This window comes from Dromaius novaehollandiae, chromosome 20 (genome assembly GCF_036370855.1).
Source record: "Dromaius novaehollandiae isolate bDroNov1 chromosome 20, bDroNov1.hap1, whole genome shotgun sequence".
In the NCBI taxonomy this organism is placed as follows: Eukaryota; Metazoa; Chordata; class Aves; order Casuariiformes; family Dromaiidae; genus Dromaius; species Dromaius novaehollandiae.
The window spans coordinates 4,219,459-4,245,247 of record NC_088117.1 but is presented as its reverse complement, the minus strand read 5'-3'; the positions used below and the strand labels follow the sequence as shown (position 1 = coordinate 4,245,247).

General features: G+C 53.5%; 1 protein-coding gene across 5 annotated transcripts in view; it reads right to left on the bottom strand.

Annotated features, from left to right (window-relative positions):
- Positions 1–25,789, bottom strand: part of COL27A1 (collagen type XXVII alpha 1 chain) — a 118,381-nt gene that overhangs the window by 26,721 nt on the left and 65,871 nt on the right. For all 5 annotated transcript variants that reach the window (XM_026113797.2, XM_064523643.1, XM_064523645.1 and 2 more), the window contains 19 exons: positions 24,109–24,153; positions 22,438–22,557; positions 14,687–14,725; positions 14,500–14,553; positions 13,460–13,513; positions 9,781–9,888; positions 8,299–8,352; positions 7,046–7,099; positions 6,856–6,900; positions 6,560–6,613; positions 5,849–5,893; positions 5,525–5,578; positions 5,377–5,421; positions 4,837–4,890; positions 4,209–4,253; positions 3,094–3,147; positions 1,967–2,011; positions 1,749–1,802; positions 1,142–1,249 (listed from right to left, as the gene is read on the bottom strand). In XM_026113797.2, the coding sequence (XP_025969582.2) occupies positions 1,142–1,249; positions 1,749–1,802; positions 1,967–2,011; positions 3,094–3,147; positions 4,209–4,253; positions 4,837–4,890; positions 5,377–5,421; positions 5,525–5,578; positions 5,849–5,893; positions 6,560–6,613; positions 6,856–6,900; positions 7,046–7,099; positions 8,299–8,352; positions 9,781–9,888; positions 13,460–13,513; positions 14,500–14,553; positions 14,687–14,725; positions 22,438–22,557; positions 24,109–24,153 (1,131 nt within the window). The remainder of the gene's footprint in view (positions 1–1,141; positions 1,250–1,748; positions 1,803–1,966; positions 2,012–3,093; positions 3,148–4,208; positions 4,254–4,836; positions 4,891–5,376; positions 5,422–5,524; positions 5,579–5,848; positions 5,894–6,559; positions 6,614–6,855; positions 6,901–7,045; positions 7,100–8,298; positions 8,353–9,780; positions 9,889–13,459; positions 13,514–14,499; positions 14,554–14,686; positions 14,726–22,437; positions 22,558–24,108; positions 24,154–25,789) is intronic.

The following is a 25,789-nucleotide window of genomic DNA, read 5'->3' as shown; positions in this document are numbered from 1 at the left end:
CGGGACGTGCTCATCCGTTCGGTTTCTAGGAACGCCGCTCCATGGATTACGAGGGAGGCAGCTTGCAAAGCCCTTTCCGCGTTCCTCTGAGGACAGGCAGCTAGAGCAGAGGTGGGGATTCACCGCGCGGAAGCTCACCGAGGCCAAGCAGTGCTTGCAGGCGTTGTAAAACGCAGCAGCAGCAGCTTGCAGGTGTTGTAAAACGCGGCAGCAGCAGCACACGTGCAGTACGGAGGCGGATGCCGTTAGAGGGCCCCCTTACCCCGCATGAGCCCCTGCAGCCAGTGACGGATGGACTGGGCGCATGGAAATACCAGCACGGCCGGCTGAGGAAGAGCTGTTGAGATCGGCTTCTGGCTGGGGAGAGCCCAGTGCTTTCAGGCCAGGGAGGAGGAAGAGGCAGCGCAGGGCGCTAGGGGCTGTGGGATGGGACCCGGGATTACATGGCAGGAGAGCAGGCAGCGGGGGGATGCAGGGACTGGGGACAGGAATAGAGCAGCACGGGGGAAAGGAGCAGGGGGGGACCAGGTGACACCTCTGCAGCACTTCTGCACCCTCTGCTCAGCACGCTGAGCCCTGGTTTACGCTAATGCAGGACCAGGCTCTGTAGGACCATGCCCAAATCACTTCACTGCATTCCCACCTCCTCCTTCCTGGCGATGCCCTCAGTCCCCGCTGGCACTGCAGGGCAGGGGAGCAGGGGCTTTTCTCACCGTAGCAACCTCCCCCTGCCCACCTTAGCAGGGCCCGAGGTCTGCTCAGCCACTAAGGAGCTGAAGCCCCAGCGTGGGCTTCTACGGGAATTGGCACAAAAAGGGAAAAGCACAGTAAACCCCGGGAGTCGGATGTGATGAAGGAGGAAGCTAAGGAAGACTTCGTGCATCGCACATTGCCGGCGTGCTCCCAGCTGCCACAGCTGCGGCGCAGCCTCTCTTGGTGCACCGGGCAGCACAGAGAGGACAGACCGCAGTGGGGACGGCGGGGCAGTGAGGCCCACGCTCACCATAGCCCCCTCAGAACCGCCCCCTCCCCACGCCACCTGCCTCACCACATGACACAGAGCACACACATGTCCCCTCGCAGGACACCCCTTCCCACGGCACCCCGGACACAGCAGACTGGACACGGCACTCTGCCTCACCTCTGGTCCCTGGGGCCCAGCCGCTCCTCGGGGGCCCGGGAAGCCTTGCAAACCAATTTGACCGCGGGTTCCTGGGAGCCCTTTTGCTCCTTGGGGGCCACGTGTGCCCTAAGAAAGAACAAAACACGGCACATCACAGCAGGGCTTGCAACCCCTCCTCTTGCAGGAACCACAGACACAAGGGACAACTGGGGCTGGGGGCACCAGCCCAGCTCCTGACCCCCTGGGCAGCAGCTCCCCCTCCGCAGAGCCCGTCGCTCACTGCCTTGGGTCTCTGCATGGGGCATTAGGTCATTCTTGGTCACCGCTGAACAACCCACCTCCAAGAGCATCCCTCCAGAGTCAGGAACGGAGCAGGGACAGAGCAGGACAGGGTAGAAACAGGGTGGCTGAGGGGGCGCAAGCATGGTGTGAGCACATACAGTCTGAACTATCTGGTTTTCAACGCTCCAAAAGGCAAATGTTTCTGTGTGCCTTAACTAACACCTCAGTTTCCACAACAACTCCTCCAATCACCACACATTGGCTGGAAAAATGGCATATTTGAACAGCAAAAGAGAGAGCAGCAGCTAGAGGAAACCCCCCCCCCCCCCTTCAAATACAATACCTTATCTCCTTTGGTTCCCAGGTCTCCTTTTGCTCCATTTGGACCTTCACAACCCTGTAAGAGCAACACAGACTACCTATTTGACTGTCAACAAGTCCAAACGTAGTAAAGACCATGAAGCTTGAAGCCTTTCCTGGTGGTTCAGGCTGCTCTAACGCAGCTTTCCGGCATCCCTGAGCCCCAGAAGTGGCTTGTGTGCCACGGGGGCCGTGACTCACCCGCTCTCCTTGGACGCCTTTCGAACCTGGCAGGCCAATAAATCCCTTCAAGGAGAGACAGAAAATGCAAGTTAAAAAACAGAGCAAAACAACATGTGCACTTACAGAGACCTACAAACCTCCCATGCTAAAAGGGCAGGAATAATATAAATAAATATGGGACACCCGTTTAATTCTGTAGAGCAGTTGCTGTGATCCCACAGCTGGGATTTACTCCCCCGGAGGGACCAGGTGCTTTAGCCTCGTCTCTTCCACCAGTATCAGTTTTTCAGCTCTGCACATGAGGGTGCAAATACACAAGAAGCAAATGCACCAAGGGACCATCTAGTACCAAGACATTATCTGAGCATGGTCCAGAAGTGCAACCTGAGCAGTTACAAGGCAGGATGCTAACAAGGGCTGTGCTCATCTGGCAGGATGAAGGGATACAGGTCTGGCTGCCCCCAGGCCCCATTAATCCTTGGAAAAGGCAGCTCAGTGCCCAAACTGCTTGGGAAAACTGCACCTAATTGTGCACCAAGGGTGGGAGGTGCTGACAGAACTGGGATGTGGGCATCTCTGCCAGAAAATCAATATGAGAAATAAAGCTCCTGGCAACCAGCAGAGTCAGATGGCCCTTCACAGAACTGCAGAGCTTTGGAGACAACGAGCACAGCCATGGGCCATTGGGAGCTTGTGTCACCTGTGCTAGAAGTGACATGCACGGCCACAACAGCAGCAACAGGCCATAGGGTCTCCAGCCCTGTAACAACCTTGCAACGGGGGCGGTTTAGAGAAGCAGGCGAGGATAGAGCACCCTGTCCCCCAGCAGCATCTTCTCATCGCGGATGGCATGTGTCAAGGCCGGAGGGCACAGGGAGCTGAGTGGATCCCACCTCCTCCGCTGCCGAGAGAGCAGAAGCCAGGTCTCCCCCGGCGCCTGGAGGCAGCCATTCCTCCCCACGGCCCATGCGCAGCAGGGCACCGCAAATGCTGCGGGATGCTCCAAGCGGTGGGGGGAGGCCGGGGGTCCCTGCAGTACTCCCCGCAGCACCAGGCACGCTTTGGGACACGGTGAGGTGGAGGACACGGCATGCAGGGCTCGCCACCGCCGCGCCACCCGCTCTCGTGGCTTCGCGCACACTTACCCCGGGGCCTTCCTGTCCCGGCTGGCCTCGCGGCCCAGGGGCACCGTCTGCTCCCTGCAACACAACGCCTTGATTAGCCGGGGCCACACTGTGGTCTGTTTGGTCTCTGCACAACTACTCCTGCACTTAACCCCCCTCAGGCCTGCAGACCCCCACTCCTCTGTGACCATTTCTGCACCTGCGTGGCAGAAGAGGAGCCTTTGAGTGGGACAGAGGGGAAGAAGGACAGAGGGACATGGGCTGATGCCAGGCCATCGCTGGGCAAGGCCAGAAGCCCTGGAGCAGGCTCTTCTGACCACAGCCATGAGGCTGGGCTGCAAGCAGAGCCACTACATGGCATCGCTACCCTGCTCCCTATCCCTTCCGCATAAACTAGACCAGCCCTTGGCTGAGGAACACCACCAAGATCTCTGGTCTTCTCCCTTGCAGGCTCAAAACTGTTTGTTTTTTTTTTTTTAATATATATACATATATATTAACTTCTTTTCCCCCTTTTGGCCCATAGAGGGCTATGAAGTGGAGGGGGTCAGCACTGAGAACTGCCATTTCAATGGGACAGGTTCCATCAGACAGGACAACCTGCAGCAACCCAGGGACGTCCACTGGCTTTTCTCTCCAGCAGGCCACACAGCCCAGCCATCTCCTGCCCCCTGGGGCTGCCAAATCCCTCCAGGCCTATCTTGCAAGGTCTACTGCAAACAGAGCCTGTCTCTTCCCCTCAAAACCAGCAGCAGGGACACTTTACCCCATCCTCTCTGGATAGACACCCAAGGGAGGGAGGTCTCCTGGTGGGGAAGCCCTTGAGCCTGCATTTCATCCCCACCAGAGATCGAGCTGAGCTTCCAAAGAGAAGATCCTGCTCCCAGCACAGCCTAAGGGAGCCAACCTGCCCCAGCTGGAGTTCACCAGTCTAAGCAGCAGATGGTAGGAAGTATTTTGCTCCTCTCAGGGATGAAGGTACAAAATTCAGAGATAAAGATATGAGATATTAGAGCAATGGGCTTAGCCTAGGACTTGCATGCAACTGCACTAACAGCAGAGGAAGGATGATGGGAGTCAGAGGAGGAGAAGGGTTTAGCAGGGCTTAGATAAATACATGGGCAAGAAGTTCTTACAATGCCTCCTTTTGGTCCAGAGGATCCTCCTATCCCAGTTGCACCCTGGAGTGGATGAGAAAAGCAAAGGATTTAAGAATCTGGAAGAAGAGAGAGTGGCAGCGCTGCAGAGGAGGAGGTGCCCGTCACCCAGCCTGGGACATGGGCTGTGCAGCTCAGGGCACACATCTAGTGTCCATCAGCTTGAAATGGGCACTTTTAGGGTACAGTTATCCGAGACATGGACTCGAGGAGTGGATGGGTCATGCCACAGGACCCCATGGGTTACAGGGGCTGCATCTCCACTGACAACACACAGAGCTGAGGGTGGCTGGGACAGATGTGGTCATCCAGGCACACCAGGCACCCCCGTATTTTGTCAGCTGAAGCCTGCCCAGAGCATCCAGCTCTGCTCAGCAGCCTGCCCATGAGGACACAGGCCTTCCCATGCATTCCCTCCGCTCCTTGAGACAGCCGTAAAGACTGGAGGAGTCAAGGCCTTCATCCACATTTGTAAGGTGCAATGGGACAAGTTTCAGCAGCTCCTTTGCCAGAGCTAAGGAGAAGGCCACACGAGTGGGGACCTGCACCCAGTACCTTGGAAATACCACGGGCTCTGAGCCAGGACAACACCTGAAGCACCATGTACCTGTGTGCCCCTCAGGCCAGGGGGTCCACGTCTCCCCTGCAAGCCCTGCGGTCCCTACAAAAACAGGGTGGGGAGAAAACCTGTAATTACAATTAAATCAATGCAAGTGCACTGTAAAACCCGCAGTCCGCACTAGGGATTTTCCCAAGGAACATCCTCTCCTTTGGAAATGCTGCTTTGCAGAAACAGAGGGAGGGGAGGAATCCTGGCCTGGAATAATCGGGAGTTGGGGCATCCTCCTGGGACACGGAGGCCAGGTTCCTGCGGGCGGGCTGAGCTGGGAGGTGCGAGGGGACCGTCTCACCGCTCCTTCACACCCCAGAGAGGTCCATCTTCTCCTGACACAAAAGGGATCTGCACCGCCATCTCAGTGTTTCGGGGCATGGGGTTACAGGTTTAATCTCCCCTCCCTTCTCCCAGCGATGCCGCAGTGCTGGCACCCGCCACGCCAGGACTCTGGGACTCGGTGCTGGCACTGAGCCCTCCCAACTCAACCCGTCGCTGCAAGGTTTGCTCGGAGCAAGCGTGCCAACAACATACCTTGGGGCCCCGGGGCCCTGGCAAGCCAGTAGGGCCCATTTCTCCCTAAGGAGAGAGCAGAGAACAGACGGGGTGAACGCAGCAGCCACGCGGGTAGCAAACGTCCCGAATGAACAGCGGGAGTGGGGTGCTGCCGGCGCAGACCCACCTGCGAGCCGTTGACTCCTTGGCACCCCACCGATCCCGGCTGGCCCGGCTCTCCCTGCAAGGCGACAGCGGTGCTCAGCTCCGAAGTCGCTCCTGCCTTTCCCCGCGCCTCCACGGCCCCGCGGCAGGGAGCGAGGGGCCAAGCGAAGCGCGTGGAGGGGAAGGCAAGGCTGCTTCGCTGGGGCGCAGAGCGGAGCTGCTCCCGGCCCCACGGCCCCGTGGGCAAGCAGAGCCACCGCGGTCAGCCTGCCAGCAGCAAGGGCTCCTCGAGTGCGAGCATGCCCCTCGTTAGAGCAGCGGTTTGTATGGAAAAGCCATGACTTACCATAGGGCCGGCAGGGCCTGGGGGACCCGCTGAGCCACCTTCCCCCTGGAGAAGGAGAGAGAAACAGGAGACGAATGTCATTTTTCTAGCATATTTTGCTTCGATTCTCTCCTCCTGGTCTTCACATCCCAAATTCCCCTTTTTCTTCACATCAAGTATCAGCTATTTGAGGTCCCTTCTAAGGACCTGCTATCCCCTGGCCCAGATATGGCTTCCATTGCTACATGGTACAGCCCCAAGCAAGTCCCTTCCTCTCGCACTCCCTTCACGTTGGGAGGTGCTCCCATTAACCACTGCAAAAGCACTTCAATTTTCCTTTTAAACCCTCTGCAAAACCGGGCCTTGTTAGGATGCCTCCCAAAGACCTGGCAGCAGTTAAGCTATTGGCATGCTGAGAGCTGCATGGAAAAAAAAAAAAACAGGTGCTGCTGGCCAGGGCTTCATCTCATCTGAAGGTGGACACCCAAAATAAGTCACGAGGCAACATGCTCTACAAGGGATCGTTTGTCTTTAGCACCAGCCAAAAGAATTAGTTCAGGTGTAAAAATCCATGCTGAAGAGGTGCCACTGCCCTGCAAAGCCCAGCTCCTCCCTCCCGTGGCCACGTCCTTTGGGTGGGAGGCAGCAGGCACCAGGAGACATGGACAGATGATCTTCTCCGTGCCTCTCTTTGGGGAGGACTCGCGACGCAGACACAGCACAACCACTCACCTCGGGGCCCATGGGGCCCTGGAAGCCGGTGGCACCCTTCAGACCCGTCGTCCCCTAGGAGAGAAGCCCGGAGCAAGGTGCTAGAGCCAGGAATCGAACGTGGTCCATCCCCGCCTCTGCCTCTCTCCCGGCACAGGCTGCTCCTGCCTCCTCCATGGCCGGAAAGCAGCCAGGAGCGCTTACAGCAGCACTTCTGCATGGCCCAGGGAAGGGGGGACGAGGGTACACGGAGAAAGGGAAGGCGCAATCCCAGCACATCAAAGACAACGATGCACAATGCTTTCCTATTAACTTACGTGAACCCCAGCAGGACCTGGGGGACCATTTTGTCCTTTCACCCCCTGGAAAAGCAAAGAGCAGCCTGAATGACCAGGGAGGAGACCACGGCCCAGGCAGCAGGAGCCAGCCGGGGAGGACACAGCAGGGAAGGAGGACATCCCCTGGCCGCCCCGGGCAAGGCTGAGAGGAGGTGGGATGGACGCTGACCTTTGCTCCCTTCTCTCCTTTCTCCCCAGCTGGTCCAGGGTCACCTGAGAACCCCTGAAATGGGAACAACAGAGATGTACGAGCCACAACCGGAGCATCATGGTTTGAATGCAGCTGATGTGACTCAAAGGACTGTCTGTGCCATGGGACAGGGCTCAAGTCTGTACTAAACAAGGCAGCTCCAGAAGGAAAAGCCTCACCAGCTTCGTTACCCACAGCAGCCGTGGAACAAAAAAAGGATTCATGAGCCCGTGCAAGTGGTGCAATGCTTCGTGTTTCATCAGCCACCAACGGCTGAGTGCCCAAGTACAGAGAGGTGAAGTCCAAGGGCAAGAGATTCTCCTGCTGGATGATGAGATGATGTCCTTCATTGGCCAGGGGGCAAAATACGGGCTAGAAAACATAACTGAAAAACCACATGGAATTTCTGCTTCAAAAGGAAGAAACTGCATTGAAATGGCCCAGAGATTCAGATACCCCTATTTGATGGCACCTCAGAGGAATGCAGGGCCAAAATCTCTTGGGCAACTCTAAAAATTGTAGGCAACTCTTAAAAAGGCTGGGGGAAAAAATAAAGTAACAGAAACCACTAGCATTTACTTTTTTATAGACATTTTATATTCTGGCTGACAAATCCACTGCAATAGCAGCCAGGTGAGGAACTGCAGCTGTTTTATGCTAACAGACCTTGAAAACCCTACACTGAAAGCGCAGCTCTGAGTACAACATGCCTTACACCGCCAGAGGCTGAGCAGGGACATCCCGGCAATGAAGTCTGCAAGCTGGGATCCCACATTGCTAGATTTGACAGTAGGGAACTGAAACATGGCTTCAGGGTGGCACTTGTCCATCCCGCTGCCCGCAAGCTGGGTAGGGACATGGGTACTGGTCAGAGGGCACTGCTGATGCAGGACCAGTTAATCCATTAATCAAAAGCTCTTAATGCTTGAAAAGGAAGACAGAACAAAATGAAAAAAAAAAAAAAAGAAAATGAATAGCTCCCTTGAAATCGCTGGGTGCCAACAGACTCCCCCACCCCTGTGCTGGGCAGGCTTTACACCCACCGGCACAAGGGATGCGAGAGCGATGGAGGGAGCAGTGCTGCAGCACCTTGCAGCCGGGGGAGCTTTCCACAGGTGTCTCCCGGGGAGAGGGAACGTGCGAGGCAGTGGGGCAATGGCAGGATTTTGGCCGTCAGTGAATCCCTCCCCCAGCACCAGGTTGCAGAGCAAGAGAGACCACCGCCAGCTTACCTCTTCGCCCTTCTCTCCAGCCAGCCCTTGGTCACCTTTAAATCCCTGCAGGCCCTGTGGAGGAGGAGGCAGGAGTGGACGAGGTGCTCAGGGCTGTCCAGCACCTCCGCCGCGTGCTGATGTCCTGGGGCCAGTCCACCACGGTGCAGGCCTGGCTCCAGCCCCACTTCCCCCTCCCCAGTGCTCGGGGGGCCTCTCCCTCTGCCCACAGCCGTCCCGCTTCAGACTCCCGAGGTTGCTCCCGAAAGCCACAAATGTCTCAGTTTTGTTCGGTTCCTGGCACCATGCTGGAAAACCATCCCGAGAAAGCTTTCAGCCCAAGCACTTAGCGCATGTTCCCCAGGGACAGCTGCACACAGCATGGACCAAGGTCTGCTGGCAGCCTTGGCCTCCTGGGCCAGCAAAGGGGAAGACACATCTCCAGCTCTTTTCTCAGCCTCTTTCCAGCAAACCCTCTGCCCCCAAAAAATCTCTGGCAGCTCCCCAAGGCCACTCTAAAAGTGCTTTCCCAGCTGCTTTTTTTGTTGGCTTTTGGCTTCACGCATAGACCACTTGCAGTCTTCCCCTCCCTCCACCAGCTGCGGCTTTCACCAAGCAACGCTCTCATTAACCCTGCGTGAAAACCAGCCTTACGCCTTCCAGCATCAGACTATTCTAAAACCCAGACAGCACCCAACCCACCTCCGCTTCCCTGCGGAGGGGATGGAGCCGGTGCCGGCTTTCCGCAGCCTGACAGACCTGCACTTTGTTGCATTTCCCTTCCTCCTCCCTCAAAATTCCCAGGCTCCCGGCCCATGTCAGGCATGGGCACGGACAAGGGAAGGGATAGTCACGCCAACAGCTGACAAGCTTTGCAGCTTGAACGCTATCCGGGGAATCCATGATCACTCTCACTATTTCTTTTTCCCCACTTATTTCCTCCCATAAAAGCAACTAGGTAATTCAAGTACAGAAAAGCGAGCCAACATCAATGCTCAAGCCTGCCGTAGTGAAGGATTTTGCAGAGCACAGGTTATTCCAGGGCCAATAACTGCATCTTAGCACACATTTGCAGTGTTTTACAGCCCTTTCTCTGAGGAATCATGAACCTTGAGGCATTTATCCAGGAATACCTGAAGCTCCACCTAACGGCGTTTGCAGTTTGTAGGCTTAGGGGAATTATTCTAGTTAACAGAGGCAAACGACCAGTAGCAGCAGCAGCAACCTTGCTTTCTCAGCTCTTTATTGTCAGCCAGGGCAAAAAGACAGTCTCTAGACCACTGCCCTGCGAGCATCTTCCTTTAAACACAGCCAGAGCAGTGTATTAGCAAGGTCTGGAGGACAGGCCAAGGGAGGCTTTCTGGGGAGAAGCCTGGAATAGTGAGGCAGGACCTTGTTGTCTCCATCCCCTCGTCTCTTCCTTCTGGGTGGGGGTACAGCTCTGGGGCTGCGACTTTGGCCGGCTGTAGCTTCCCGTTGCACTAAGCTGCGGTCCTTCCTCACCTGCTCTCCCGGGAGCCCCGACGGCCCGGGCTTGCCGTCCAGCCCAGGAAACCCATCTGACCCGGGATAACCCGCACGTCCTGGCACGCCCTGAAGTCCAGGTTCTCCCTGCGGAGAGCAAAATCAAGAGTGAAAATGAATCAGAGCGACACTCTGCGACTCAGATTTGTATGCAGGGGGAAGAAACAGAGAAAGCAAGCATTTTATTCCCACCATAAACACTGATGATAGTCAAACACCAGGGGAAACCAAGAAACATGCTCCCGGAGTTGTAGAAAGGTTAGCAAAAAGTCCAAGTCGTTATGAAGCCTATAAACCAAACGCTGAGCTCTGCCTGCCTCTCGTTTTACAGCAATCCCGCCTGCTAATCACCAAGTGCTTCGCAAAGAGACAGGGACATCTGGTAGAGGGACAAACTTTGCACAGCACTGCTCCGGGACAGCTTTCACCACTCCACCTGCATCTAGGCACTGACGAGTGAAAACATTCATCACGCAGAACTGCCTATTCCCTCCAAACTCAAAGTACAGAAAGTCGAAATCGGCAGCCCTGTAACAGGAAACAAACTGGAAGCTGGGGAATGAGAAAGGCATTAGGAAGAGGTCAAGCCAAAGCTTTGTGCATGCGTTTCTCAGCTCTATTGCTTGAACTCGAAGCCACCTCTGATCCGTGCCCATGTGCAGGAACCACAGCAGATCCTCTGAACTGGTTACTGCTAGCTAAAGCTTAGGGGCAGGGTTTTTTCATTTTTTGTTTTTTTTCCTTAGCCCACTGGCAATTCTAGATAAATTCTAGGTAAAATCAGTCTGGAACAAATAGAAAATACTTCCCTTCAAATTGGTTTGACTATTTGGCTTTCTCAAAAACTTTGGAATATTTTGTCACTGCCAAATCTAGACTTTTAGTTTAAAAAGCAGGAGTTTGGAGGAAGTGCAGAAAGAAGCAGCAACTTCAATTTTTCATCTTTTTTAACTGAAGAGCCTGGTTTTGCAAATAACAACCAAGCTTGTTTGGGGGAAGTTTAATGAAGAGCTGCTTGGCAGCTCTGCACGGGGTAGTACAGACAGCGGCGTGCCGGGGCGCATGGCCAGGAGGGGACGGTGACGAGGAGGGGCTGCACCTCGAGGGCAGGGAACGGACACCTGCCAGAGTGGGCTGCAAAATCTCTGGGGCCAAGCTCAAGTGGAGACATGAACCTTAACCAGAGAGGTCACCAAAACTACCCTGCGTTGGTCAAGAACAGCCGAGTTTGTCGCAGACAAGGTGCCCTGATCTGGGGCTGTTTTGCTCAGGACTGGAGCAACACAGAATGAGCAGGAGGCTCCTGGTCTTCTCCCAAGCCCCGTTTGATCCCCAGATCCTCTGGGCAGGGTCCGTTGGTGGACACCATAGGCGCTGAGCCCAAAAGAAAGTTGAAGTCCCAGTGCTGAAGGGTGAACGCCATCGAGTCAGGCCATCGGCAGGCACCAGCAACACCCCTGCAATCGGAGCAAGCTCAGGAGAGGAGCCAGCAAGAGCTGGGAAGGGTGATGCTAGCACCGAACCGCAGCACAGACCCCAGCTTGCAGCCACCCGGTGCCGGCAGCTGCCTCGAGCCATTGCGAAACACAGCCCCTGGAGCGAGCACATCAGGCTCACAGATGTATCCAAGAAGAGGAGAAAAAAATGCTCCTTTTCATTTCTGCACTAATCCCCCCACGAGCCAGTGACTCCCCTCACAGATCCTGTTTATGTGAAGATGGAGAATAATTTTGGTACCTTTTGATTAAGCTACACTGACAGACCCCAGTGTTTACACTCCACTGGCTTAACACAGCCAGTGACGGCTTCCAGATGTCGGCAGCTGGTAAAACACTACCCGCACAGGGCGTCCCTGCTGCAGCTGAGCAGCCCTGGAGGGTAAGGGGCCACCTTGCAGCAGGACGTTTGATGGAGCAGAGAGTCCTGCATCCAGGCCGTATGATGTAGCCGTTTTCTCTGCCCAAGATGTCAAGTCTCTAAATTTTTTAGGCTTTTGTGGCTGTACCGTGAAAGTTCAACACAGCTGCCAAGAACTGGCCCGAGTCCTGCTTGCTGTCCCTGCCACCAGGCTCGTAGGTACAGTGCTGTCTGACCGAGGAAGGGTGCTCGGGTCAGGCCAAGGGACTTTGGCACAGCTGAGCCATGCCTCTTGAAACCTCCCCACGGCAAAGATTGCCCTTTGCAGCCTAAGTCCTCCTTCAGCTTTGATCCATGCAAGCCCGGGAGCTGCTCCTTTCGGCATTAAGGTGCCCCAGCAGGTGCCCCGTGGGAGCCAGGAAAGCTCTGCAACGTCTCCACGCTGTAACCTGGATGCCTCTGGGTGGGCACACGGGATGAGGCTCCACCACCCTGGAAAGGGCAGAGCACGGGCAATGCTAAGTTTCCTTTCAGAAAGCTCCTTCCCTCTCTGTAGCATCGTCTGTGTTGAAGGATAGGCCACTGTGGCCTGTCCCTCTGTCCTCAGCACATCCAGCCTGGAGGAGGCTCCCCTTCCCAAGGCAGAAGAAAAGCCACTCCACTTTATGGGGAGGAAGACCCAAGGACAAAGACAGCAGGAAGAAAGGAAGGTCATTGCTGAAAGGGAGCAGAGGGGACTAAGGTGGCTGAGGACACCCGCAAGAGATGCTGCACAGGGTGGGAAGCACGGGAGAGCTGAAGGAAGAAAACTGCTTTTGTAGATCAATGAGTAGAGAGATGAGGAGCATCAGCGAAGGGAGCTGCCGTCCCTTCTGAGCAGCCGTGCAGCAGCCAGGACAAAGAGGCCTCAGAGCAAGAGAGACAGGCGGGCGCCCTAGGGAACATCTGCGAATGAGCTCTGACGAGATGGTATTTAATTTGGGATGCGTCAGTCCTTCCCACGAGGGCTGGGTACCAGCAAGTGCTGGTGGGAGAGTGAATGGAAAGCTCCAGTGATGCTCAGAGGTTCGGCCATCTGCTCTCCTTTCGTTGTTTCCACCGGGGCATCCAAACCCCTCACCCAGCTGTGCTCGCTTGGTCCCGGGGGACAGCTGGGCCGCATGGCAGCTCCTCTCGGCAGAGCACGGGAAGAGGGAAGAGCCACAGGGAGCTGGAGAGTCACATAACTCTTCAGCCACAGTTCAAGGGAAGGAAGTTGATGGTTTCGAGAATGTGATGTGCAGACAAAAGGACAGTGCGCCTTTGGGACCACCCCTACCCCAGCTTGTCTGCCCAGGAGGGTGTCAGAAGACACAAAGCAGAGTCCAGCACCCAAATGGACTTTGTTGAGCAGTCGCTTACCCATCTGGCAGAGGGCCTAGGAGCTGCAGCATTGACCTGGTCAACACAAGCCCATACAAGCCCTCTCGTGGGCAGAACCAACCCTGGGGAGAGGTCTGGGACATCCTTTCTTTGCCACTGCACATGAACCTTCAAACCAGGCAAATGCTTCCCTGCAGAGGTCCCAAACCAGGAGCAAACCTTATTTTTACCATTCTCCTTCACCCAGAGTTCCCAGCTGTGATCTAAGGGGCGGCTGGGCTCCTAGGAGCACAAGGACAGTATTGAGGGCATGCTCAATACCTCTCCAAACAGGGCACTCTGCACAGCTAAGCCCGTGCCCCACACCCCCATAGCACCCTGCAGCTGGGAACTTCTGCCAACATCCCCCAGACCAACGACACGAGCAGGCTGCACTTACCATGTACCCCAGCTGCCCTTTTTCACCTGGCTCCCCTGGATATCCGGAAGGCCCCTGCACACAAACAGGGATCAAGTCAACAAACAGTCACCATCCCCCTCAGCCAGCCCAGATCACGTTGCAGCGTTTGCCGCGCTGAAAGAAGCTTGGGCCTTGCAGCCTTGCTCCCAGATACGGTTACAGGGAGAACAACGAGCAATGCACAAACGTAGCCTCGGGAACGGCAGGCCGAGGCTGCAGAGCAGCGCGATTTGCGTCAGAGTGCCCGGCGGCTTCACCAGAGGCTGCCCTCGCCTCGCTGCCTTCGCAGAGCTTGTGGCGAGGGCAGATTTAAGCCAAGCAGGCAGGAGAAAATCTGGTTCTCCATTGCTTTAATGCCCTATGGGAGGTCAGCACATAAAGGGTCTTTCCTGTAGTTTTGTCTTCGTTTCTTTTGCCTTGTACCACCACATTTTCCACAGCCCTGCTCCCCGCTCTGTTTCTACCTCAGTCCGACACGCACAAACCTGCCGGGGACATCAGCACCAAGTAGGAACCCGGACTGTTGCTTGAAGAGGCACCACAGGGTATGGAATCGCAGACTCACCAACTTGGGGTTGGGTCATACATAAATATCATATTAGCTATTTGTTGGCTTGCTTTTGGGCATCTATGAACGGATTCATATTGCACTTAGACAAACGACTGGCCATACACAAAACCAGTATTAGGAACCTGATCCTCCATGAACATAAACCAGCCCTGTTCTACTGAAAGAGCCTGGTGGAGAGAGGATTGGGGCTGAGTTTGCCAAAGGGAGTTAGATATCAAACATCACTCGATTTCGGTGGAATGCAGACAAGTAAACCATTAGACTTCTTTGAAATCCAATCCCAAGGCCTTTAATTAGAGCACACCAGAAACAACCAGGGAACCCAGGATTGCTCAAGCAGCTTGAGACATTAACTCAGTCAGCTTCCCAAGGAAAGCAGCAATCTCAAAGGGGCCAAGCCAGAACTGGGCCAGACAGGGCAAACCAGAGTGGTTTTTTTCTTACTTACAGGTACTCCTGGCTTCCCTGGATGTCCTGGGGGCCCGGCAGGTCCAGGTTGTCTCTGGATTAAAGAAAAAAGGGGCAATGTTGGTAAAACAGATATCACTGTCACAAAGCTTAGAAAGAGGAGAATCCAGTTGACCAGGCAGAGGAAAAAGCAAACCACAGAAACTTACTTAACAGCCAACACTCACCGGCCAGCCTGCATGCAGAAGCTGGTAAAACGATGATTGCTGAAAGCAGAAGGGAAAAAAAGGAAAATGTCAAAAAAGATCCCAGTAGAGAGACACCTTTTTTTGGTGTCTTCAAAGTCTTTTTCCTGTTGCTTGGGAAGACACAGCTATGAACCATTCCTCTTTCTTACTTATTTTTGTTATACCAGGTGTATACAAGTCACAAAAGAAGGTTTAATCTGGGGACACACCACAGCTAGGTGTGGAGACGTTCAAGGGACAGGCTGGACCTGTCTATTGAGAATTGGTTAAAATATTGCCCACCAAGCACCTTTCTAAAGCTCCCCCCGCCAAAAACAAACAAACAAACAAAAACTACTTTCTAAGTTCTAAACTAACAGGTTCCTCCTGTTTTTGCTGAGAAAATACACTCCAGTTGCTTGAGTGCTGGCCAGGATTCACTAACACGCTCAGCTGCCTCCATCTCTGGCATCCCTACTCTCCTTTCCCTGCAGCTTCCCAACAATTTACTCTGTCCTGACATTTTATAGCCAGCTAAATCACTTACAGGGTTACTTTGCTTATTTAACTGTACCCTTCCTTTTATCCCTCCTTCTCGTCGGACACTGCTTAAGGCCCCCTCATGTTTGCTGCCGTCTGGTACCAAAGCTCTCGGGGTGTTTTAGAGGGGACCTCAACAGGCTGTTTCTCACCACGGAGGTAAACCCCGAGCAACTCGGGGGCCAGGAAACCCCAAAGGAAGCCATGAGACCTGTGACCGCTGGCTGCTGTTTAGAGGACCACAACATTTGAAGGACAGGCTCCTTCGGTACTGCGACGAAGCAGGACTCGCAGCAACCAGAGCTACCCGTGGTGCGTGTGTCTCCCTAGGGAACACAAATTGCAAGGTCCAAGGCACCCACAGAGATCTGCAAAGAGGCGATGGGAAGCGCAGCAGCAGTAAGGCGGCAGCAGGTACCGCTTAGCCCTGAACGCTCAGTTTAAGAGCTCGCTGCTATGAGACGATGCCAATAGGACAAGCTAAAGTTGCTGGTGAGTCCTCAGCCAGATGAGCTGATTTGTGGGGTGCTTAGTGCTCCTGGAGTTGTTCCCTTTGGATGAGAGCTAGAGATTGGTGTGTGGGGGGGGTGGGGGTGGGAATCAGGCTTTCAGCAGACAAGCAACACTATATAACTCAGGGTGGGTTACAGCTCTTATGCAATCTGCAGACGCCAAGGCAAAAGTCAAGGTTGTCTTCCTCCTCCAGTCCCGCAGCACAGCCCATCCTTTGGGCCACCTGGAAACACTGTTTCTAAAAAAAACGTGTAGCCAGAGCATGTTTAGATACTCTGCTTCCTCTCTCCAGACCTCCCACACCTCCCAGCTGGCACGGCACTCTCCCCTGCGCTCCCTTCACGCGGTCCTTCTCAAGGGCTCGCTTCTCCTTCCTTGCCACGGGGGAGGAAACCAAATCGGTCAAATAAAAATAAATCTGCTTCCGCTACAGAACACCCTTCTCTGCACAGCCTCTCCTCCTCTACCGCACTAAGCACATCGCCGACAGTTAAATACATAGGTTAAAGGAAACGGTTATATTGGGTTCTCCCTCTCCAAAGAGCCATGTCCACCCTTAACCCAGCCAGGCGGAGAAACCCACGGGGAGCACCGGTGGCACAGCGGGGCCGGGACCGAGCAGCCACGTTGTCTCTCTGCTCTGCAGCAGGATGGTACCTCCCGGCCCAGAAAGTGCCCTCTGCCAGACTCCAAGGGTTTTGCAGAAATGTGCTGATTTTGACAAAGGATTCAACAGCTGAAAGCAAAATATTTTGCTTATGTTCTCCGCTCCAGTTCCAACAGAGCACTAAAGAACTTTAAGGAGTATCTGAGATTTGACGCTTGATAAACTAAACTCCCACCCAAGAGAATCAAGCTTCTCAATAACGTAATTTATAAGTTTCTAAACTGAGCTTGCATAATTTGTTATGAAAAACATCAAGTTTATCCCACGTTTGAACTAAACCCAGATGTTTGGACACAGCAGTTTGCTACAGGTCACATCCCCTACCAGCTCCATTTGAAACCCCAAATGGGGGGACCCCCTTGCCAGTCGTGGCCGGGCAGGCTTTCTCCTCACTGCTCCTAGCAGCCAGATCTTTAGGTACCTCCACTTTTTAGAAGTCCAGATGACCACAAAGGAAAAAAACACTCGCATGCCACAGGAGCAGCTAAGCCCATAGCACTTCTAACCCAGCATAAAGGTCTTCAAACTTCATGGTGCAGCCATTCCCAAGCCAGTTTTGTCCAAGTTTTGTGCAGTGAGGGATGACCAGAAAATACACCAGTGCATCTCCGAATTACCAGTTATTCTTGTGTTCCTCTAGCAGCACAAACCACAGATGCTCAGGAACCAAAACACGTTCCCTCCTCCTCCTCCTCCCTCCTTTTCACTCCACACCAGCCCACGGTGATGCCAGACATACGGTTCAGGCAGCTACTCCAAACTCTGACTCACATCAAAGACTAAAAAGCCTACCTTGTTCCTTGCCCAAAAAAGAAGCAATTAGAGGAACAGGATTCCCATGTGCTCAGCAAGGTCCTTACCAGCTTCGGGCTTGGAGCCTTTGGGAAACCCCTCCTGTCCCCCTCCAAAGATCAGTCCTCTGATACCAGAGGAGAAAGAAGGGAAAAAGCCAAGGAACTCATTAACAAAAATAAACACAGACCTTTCAACATATGGAAATATTTCTAATAATAAGTGGAGCTCTCGGGACAGATGATGGATAGATACATTTAACCAGCTCTAATGCTGCACTAGGCATCTCGGTTCCTTTCAAGTTTATCCCAAATTGATTAACGTGAGCAAACGTGCACGGTCCTTGCCAGTCAGCCAGGGCCAAGCCACGACCCCCCCTCGTACAGCCAGTTCTCATTTCCCTCAAAAACCTGCTCATAAAAAACTTTTGGGGGACTGGAGCACGGCCAATGCTCTTGCCTTGTCTCATGAATCGACGAGCTCAGGTTCACTTGGGGCAGGATATTATTTCACTAGGCTTCAAAAAAAGAAACTAACATTTTAAAAGCGCAAAGTAACCCACAGGAGACATGAACTCTCACTTCAGAGCACCAGATGCCAAGAGAAGGGGATGGAAATTAATAGCTTTCTGCAATTTAAGCAGGAAATAGTCCGCACTTTCCTTACAGCAGCTCTGGTCAGCGGGGGAGCAGAGCGATGGGCACAGGGCTCACAAGTAAACAGAGGGGACACAGGATGGAGCCTCTGATTCCTGTATGGGATCTGTCCTGTGAAACTCCAGCATAAGACTGGGGCAGAGAAAACCCTTCTGACATCTCTCCAGGGAGCAGGTTATGCTCCAGAGCATAAGCTTTGCTTACCTCCCTGTGCCATGCCACGGCACAGCTAGCACACGTTATTACAATCAGAAATCAAGGCAGTCAGAGAGCTGCATTAGGTGCTGACCTTTCAGTGGCAGTCAGTCCCTAAAGGCTAGCTACTCTTTGCGTGGAGCAATATTTTCTTTTGTTCTACAGTTACCAGGTTTCGTTTCCCAGCTTGACCTCTTGCCTTTAAAGCTAGGAGGAGAGATTAAAAAAAAAAAAAAGGACTCTAGCGCCAGAGATTTTTAAGCTCCCTAATTACTCCAGGAGCTGCAATTCTCCTTCCTCTTTCCAAGGCTTCTGGGACTTCATCAGCTACTTAAGTAAATACTGCCTGAATTTAAGCTAGTGATTCCCAGGGCAGCTCCCGCTCTCTGATGATTCCTGCTCCTCTAGAGTTACACTGAGGCAGCTTCTTGGCAAACCCAACCTCTGTCAACCTATCGTGAATGAAAACACAGGACAGGGGCTTGGGTTTTGCTCCGTTCCCTTGAGCAGTAAGGCTTGTTTCACTGGAAAGGAGGCAGGAGAGAGAATTCAGCATCCCAGCAGCTGTCACTCCTTGGAGCTGTTCCTGGATGTCCCTTGCTTCCCACGTCCTTCACGCCACATTGGCCTGAGAGGTTGTTCCTCTAGCTTGCATTTCAAGAGCCTGAGCCCACCACAAAGCTTGGCAGCCCAAGGATGTCCCCAAGATCACAAGCATTTGTCTCCTAAGAGCAGCGCTGTCCCAAAGCCCAGGACTTCTCCAAGCCCTCTCCAAGAGCCCTGGTATCTTGTAGATGGCTCCACAAGCGGACAGCCCCATCACCCTTGCCCCAGCCAGCGTGCTGCTTTTCATTCCTGTGCTATCTTGACAAAGTTTAACAAAACACGGGGCCTGGAGCTGGATACGGCACTGCCTTGCACGGGGCCTGGAGCTGGATACGGCACTGCCTTGCTCTGCCTGCGACACAGCCCATGGCCTGCTCCCAAGCGGAGCACTGCCACTAACGTGACCAGGGTTATACGGCCACAGACCCAACAGCAGAACAAGCTCTTTGAGTGCCCAATGCCAAAAGCACTGGGCCAAGTGCCGGCACATGAACATCAAGGGAGGCCATGCCTGAGACACGGGGCTGAGACCACGGCTCATGGGGAACAAGCAGCTCCCCAGATTCGGCCTCCCCAAACACGACCGCAACCAGATGTTCCCTTCCGTGTTCCTAACGCCTTATCCCGTGCTCACAGCGCACCAAAGAAAACGTAGTCTGGGGCAACATCTCTAAACGTGAATGTTTCAGGTGCTGAAACGTTTCAGGGTGTAAAACAAAACACTCTGAAGCCCCTTTCCAAATGTGGGCAAGAAAAAAATGCAATTCTGGCTGATCGGAGTCTGCGGAGCAAGGAGTGTCAGTGACTGGTCCTCATGCTGATCATCTGGTGTCTGTGAAGTGACGTAAATGTGCCCTGATAACAGAGACTGATTACGCAGGTGTCCACCCCAAACGCATCCTGGGAGGAATGCTGCTGCCCTCATGCAGGCACTGGAGATGCTCTCCAGTACAGCAGACTTCTTCCAACTGACACTTCCAGCTCTCTCTCGCCTATCCACCTCCGGCTCTGGTCCTAGGTTGTGCGTCCCCGCGTGCCTCCCGAGGGCTGTTCTCTGCACAGTTGCTGTGCTGGAGCAGCAGGAGGCCAGGAGATCCTGGAGGTCGACCATGTTTGCATCAACAGGACCAAACAGTTTGCCAGTGCTCACACCTGACTGCCTCCAGCGGGTCGGTCTCTGCAGCACCATGGGCAAGCTGGGCCACCACGTCCCCAGAGATGTTCTGCCACCACCCCCACCTCAGAAGAGCCCACAGGAAGGTGCGTGCTTGAACAAGCAGAGTACTACCAAGGGACTTGGTAAATCACATCCAGTGGAAACATCACTGCTCCTATCCAGCAAGTTGCACGTGAATAATCCTTTTGATAGATTGGCGGGTGTTGAATAATATTGAATGCCTAACTTGTAATCCCCAGGCATCCCTCTCATCTCCTGCCAAGCACCTGCATCTCCCCAGGCCCATCTCTCACCTCTCCCGCCCTGCTGCCATACCCCGAGCAGCCGCGTAGGAGCAGATGGCCTCTGCTGCATCCTCGCGCCATCCCCCCGGCTCCCCTCCTGTCTCTCGAGCAGCGCGGCAGGGCACCAGGCCAAGCCAGCCCCACGCAAGGCCACTCTGCCCCGCACTGTTCAGCCAGCCCTGCCCTTCCTTGGGCATGCTGTGTTGGCAGTGCAGCCAACTGCTGCCGGCGCGGGTGACGGCAGCCCCGAGGGGCGGCTCTGGGTATGCGCCTGCCTCGGGAAATTCATCACCCCCAACCGGCTTCATCCCGAGGACCTCCTCTCAGAAAGCCAAGAGCATTACCCTGGTGTAGCCCAGGCACCAGCCGCTTCCCCAAGCCATGCGGGAATTTGGGTGGCTGTTTAACCCCATCTGTTAACAGGGCACAGCCATGACAGATCAGACCCGACACATCTGGACTTTTGGGCAAGAATAGTGATGTTTCAAGGGAACAAACACAAGTGAGATCCCCCTCACTGTATCATCTTGCCAGCATTGAAGGCATTTGCCCTGGAGCACAGCAGTGCCATTACCTCCCCCCACGCACACTGCACACCATCCACAAACAAGAACGAGTTGAAGATAAGAAGGGAATTGTCTTGCCCAGGGTCACAGTGCAAGCTTCTAAAGATCCGGAGAGCTGAACCCTGGCCTCTCACACCAGCCCTAATGGGCTCTACCCAGTGCACCAATCTGCCTTTCTAGCCACGCTACCTGCCTTTTGCTTTGAGCTGCCAATATTATTTGGACAGCTGTAACAGATCACAGTCCCATCAAAGGGACTTGGCAAATGCATAATACAGAGAGCATCCCTGCTTCGGGGAGCTTGAGCCCAGGTCTTTCAAGTGCCTAAGGCCATTAGAAACCTAATGCCTTCAGATATTGCCCCAACAGTCTCAATCACAGCTCACAAGAGAGTTTGGATTTAAGCTCAAGCACAGCAGGCGCTCTGCTACCCAGGTGCCAGAAACTCCAGATCCGGCTATTTGGGTCTTTGCAGTGATCGGGAGTCACTGTGCGCCACGGAGGGACAGGAACAAGAACCCTTTTCCTTTGCTCGCTTCCAGTTGCTGGGTTTAGGAACAGATTAATACTCTTTCCATTAACTAGACTAGCCATGATTTCTTAACCATCACGTAACAGTAACTTCAGGAGTAGTTATTTTGCAGCTTGCACAAGTTAAGCAGAAACCAAATGTAATCGAAACCCTCATGCATGGTGTTTTCAGCCAGCTACGTGGCAGATGAAACATTCCTGCTCTGGCCCTGGCCCTTGCACTCCCTGAAGCAGCAGAGATCAGGTGGCAGTGGAAGAGCCAATACCTCATCTCAGCAAGAAGCCTGATGGGAACAAACCCTGCCAGCCAGAGCCACACGTCGCACAGCTGGGGCAAGGCAGAGAACTGGCACATGGTGGAAAAAAGGAGCAATGCTTTGTAACCAGCTTCGCAGAGCAGCAAAGGGGCTGAGTTTTGCCTGGCTTGGATCTTCTTTGGGCTGTTGGACCCTACACAGGCACGGTATGAATCTCCCTTGGGAGGTAACAGATGTGCGTGCAACACTGGTACCCAAGATTTTCCAGTCAGTCACAGGTGAAAAGAGGGATTTCTCTGTGACCACAGCTGTTAGTGTGTGTGAGTTGAGCATTTTGGCTTGTCTGTGAACAAGATCCTGACCTATACACTTCAATAAACTCCTTATTCCAGGTCTCTAATGTGTGAAGTGATATTTGCTATTGAGACCAGTAAGGGCAGTCTGTAAGTCAGGCTGCAATTGTGATCGAGAGGTGAACACTGCCCCAGGGCAGAGACTCAGCACTGGAAAAAGGGTTTGTGCTAGGCCCTCCAGCACGAACCTGCACTTCTGGGGCAGACCTGGCCCACTGCAGCCAGCAGGCAATTAGATGCAGCTTGAAAAACCATTAAAACATCAAAGGCCTTTAACGCACCTTTCCTAATGTCACGTCACAGTAGCATGCAACACTAATAAAGGAAAAGGCATAAATGCAACACATCCTGAGCCCATTTCGCGCACAGACAGCTACCACCAGAGCTGTCCCTAGCGAGGAGCATGTTTTTTCTTGGCATCCTCCCTCTCCTCCCACAGCTTCCATCCAGATAGCCTATCCTTGCCTCTCTCCTCCCATCCCCTGGCCCAGCTCCTCACTGTGGGCCAGGAGAGGAGGGCTCAGCCCTGCTCCACCACTGCTGGGGCTACCTGCAACTGCCCTGGGAACAAGCACTGAGCTCTCCGCCTCTGCTCCCGCGCGGCAGTCACTCACCGTGAACGTCAGCCAGTCTTCCTTGGAGTTCCTCCAGAGAACGATGGTAGGGACGCCGGGGATGCCTGGAGGGCCCGGGTCACCCGGGGGGCCCGTTTTTCCCATGGCTCCAGGGTACCCCTAGGAAGACAGGAGCACGTCCTTAAAACCAGCTTGGGCTTTTCAGTCAGCACGGACATGCAAGACTGGACACAGGCTCTGATTCAGGGCAAACTCTGATGGAAGCCTGGGTCTAGACCTATTAAAAATCCTAGGTTCAGACCAGATCCTAAGTAACCCTGACACCCAGAAAAGCAAAAGCAATGAGCTTAACACACACATGCATGTGCCCAGACCCATGTACATGTCACAGATATTGAAGCACAGGAGACAGCACAACTTGGCAGCACCTGCAATTCACTCCTGTACAGTTTGGATAAGATGGAAACTTCTGCACAAAGGAGGTTAATAGGAGGCTACTGATACGGAAAGAGAGGCACAGAGAAACATCAGTACTTGCTAAGAAGTCAATGGCAGAGCCAGAAAGACCCAACACCAGCCTAGTGCTCTACCCCGGAAAGCCTCACCGAGGGACTACAACAACGCTGTGTATTACAGTCACACAGCTCTATCTGCCCAACAAGGTAACATGAGGATGCAGTGATAGGAATAAACCATCCCTAATCCACAGTATCGCAGAGCATCTGTCAATGTGCTAGTGATAACGCGATGTCCCTTCCTTCAGCAGACAATCTCGTATCTTTCGGCATGATTCAAGCAGGGCCCTGGGGCTTCCAGCAGTAAAGTCCCCATCAGCTCTGCTCTGCATCAGCCAAAAAGTCACCAGCCCTTTGCACTCCTGCCGGCTGCAGTCCAGGCACTCCCCTGCCTCTTCCCTTCCCCCCACAAAAAAGGACACAGTTTATTTAAAGCCAGGATGGGCAATGCTGCATGCAGCCAGGATAACAACTGGAGCTGTGAAAAATAGCATGTGTAGAGTTTTAAAGCAGGAAGGCTCCCAGCAGTGACACGGCCTTTGGACATGACCACGATGGTGCAGGACATGTGCCTATCCTCTCTCCTTCACGTGGCTCTCTGTGACTCGAATGCACATACCACATGATGTAGTGTTAAAACATCATACTCTTCCTCCCCCCTCAGCATGACACTCTACAGTCTCTGGTGATGGGCATTTGCATGTGGCTAAATTTTTGTTAGTCTCTCCAGAAAAACCCATGCAACCTTCTCCAAAAGGAGGAGGAAAAGCTTCATGGGGCAAGCAAAACGTCAAGGCAATTCCTGAGCACAAAAATGCTTTAGGCATTCAAAGCTACCCAAGCTAGTGGACATAGCACAGGACTGGAATTTGGGACATGTAGGTACTTGGCCTGGATCTGCCAGCATCCCTCCAGATGACCTGAGGGAAACTGCTTCATTTCCCTGCTCCACTGCCCCTAAAGAGAGAGCACTGGTGACTCCCTCTGCAAAGCCATTAAGTGGTTCAGAGTAGAGAATTTCGTCCAGAGAGTCATGTCAGTCATGAGCCTGGGCTTAAACTATCCAATAAAAATAGTTCTCGCCTCTTGCAAATGCACATAAGGGGCCACCAGACTGCAAAAAAGAGTATCAGTTGTATTTGCCCCAGATCCTAAGCCACATCTCATAACTTTACATATTTTCCAGGATACTCACTTTGTCTCCTTTGAGCCCCACCAGTCCACGTCTCCCTGGACAACCCTGAAAGACAAAGAGCGAGAGCTGCATCACTCATTTTTGCTTGCTCCCCCCATTCCCATTCTTGGCAGAAGGAAGCTAGTACCAAAGGACCACCCGGACCGGCAGAGAGCCCGGGGCTGGCTGGGTGACAAGCTCTGTGAGCAGAGCTCTAACCACCCCAGGCAAGCAAGGACTGAAATGGCTGATTTGGCTTCCAGCTGCGAGGAAACCAACAGCACAAGCACCTCAGAAACATCCCGAGAATTGACGTGGCAGATGATGCACCCCATTTTACGCTGCTCTGTTCCTCCTCTCCTACTCTGCTATTAGCAAGCATCTCTGCCTGGACAGCCAAGGTGAGCAGAGTAATTCTGCTACTTCCCTTGCAAAAATGCATGTCCAAAAAGACCGCACAGCTGGGGGAGCAGAAACACATTTCCTGACACCTGGTGGGGAAATGCAGAGCCGTTAGGAAAAAAAATATAATAACGCTGGACTGTGGCCACACACTCAAACAGTAGTTTGGATGAAGATGCAGACATCTGCAGCTTTTAATTTATATGAGATTTGATCTGGCTCATCTCTAGTCAAAAATGCGCATTTTGGCCAAGCAACGACCCCACTTCAGGGCTTAGCGAAGCATCTGTCTGGACAGAAACAAAGTCAGATGGGAGATCACAGCTTTTCCTGATGAAAAAAATCTATCTACCAGGGAGATGTCCACAAAGACTGAAAAACTGCTGGGCTGCAGCACAGCATCTGCTTGCATTTCTGCTGCTGAGCTAGCACGTCTGGCGGCTTCAATATATTCCTCTTTTGTTCTGTGCTCGCAAACTGTCTTGTCTGATCACCGTAGTAAGCCTGGGAATTTGAGATCAGAGATGCTAAATGACATGGCCCCAATGCAGATCACGTGTCGGAGTGAAACCTGGAGCCAGACAGGCTCGGAAAGCAGCGCAGCCCTAAGTCCATGCCAGGATTTACTGCTCCGGTCTCAGTGCCGAGGAGACGTGTACGAAGCCCAAGTTGCATGTCCAGAAGCAACTTCGGCATTGAGGACATTTCACCAAAGAGGCCTTCATCACCCAAAGTGCCTTGGATTGAGTCAAAGAATTGAGCCTCAGCTCCTAAGACACCTAGAGGCCACAAAACTACCCCGAATCCCTCCCAGCGGGCACCAACACCCGGTGTGCCACACCATCAGCCGAAGGAACGCATCAAGTGCAAATGAGAAGCAGCAGCAATGGGAACACGCTTACATTTTCTATTCAGAAATCGCTCAAAGTGCCTTTTAACCTACAAAAAGATCTCCAAGATCAGACCTTCAGCTGATGCACATCAGGACAGTGCCCTTGAAATCAACACAAACACCCTTCTGTATCCAGCTTATTTCTGCACAAGGGCAACTACTCCAGCACAGAGACAAGTTAAATACCATGCCCAGAGTCTGGTGCCAGCACGCGGCCTAGGCGCGGTGCTGGTGGAGGACACTGAAGCCTGGCGGGCTCCAGGCCTCAGCTTGATCCATCTCCGGAGGCTCTGGGCCATGCACAGCCGGTAACTGCTCTGACTCTCAACACGTGGATATTGCTGAAGGAGGTAAAATAAAGCAATTCCCTCCATGATATCAAAATTCACACCGGAACCAGTAGGGTCC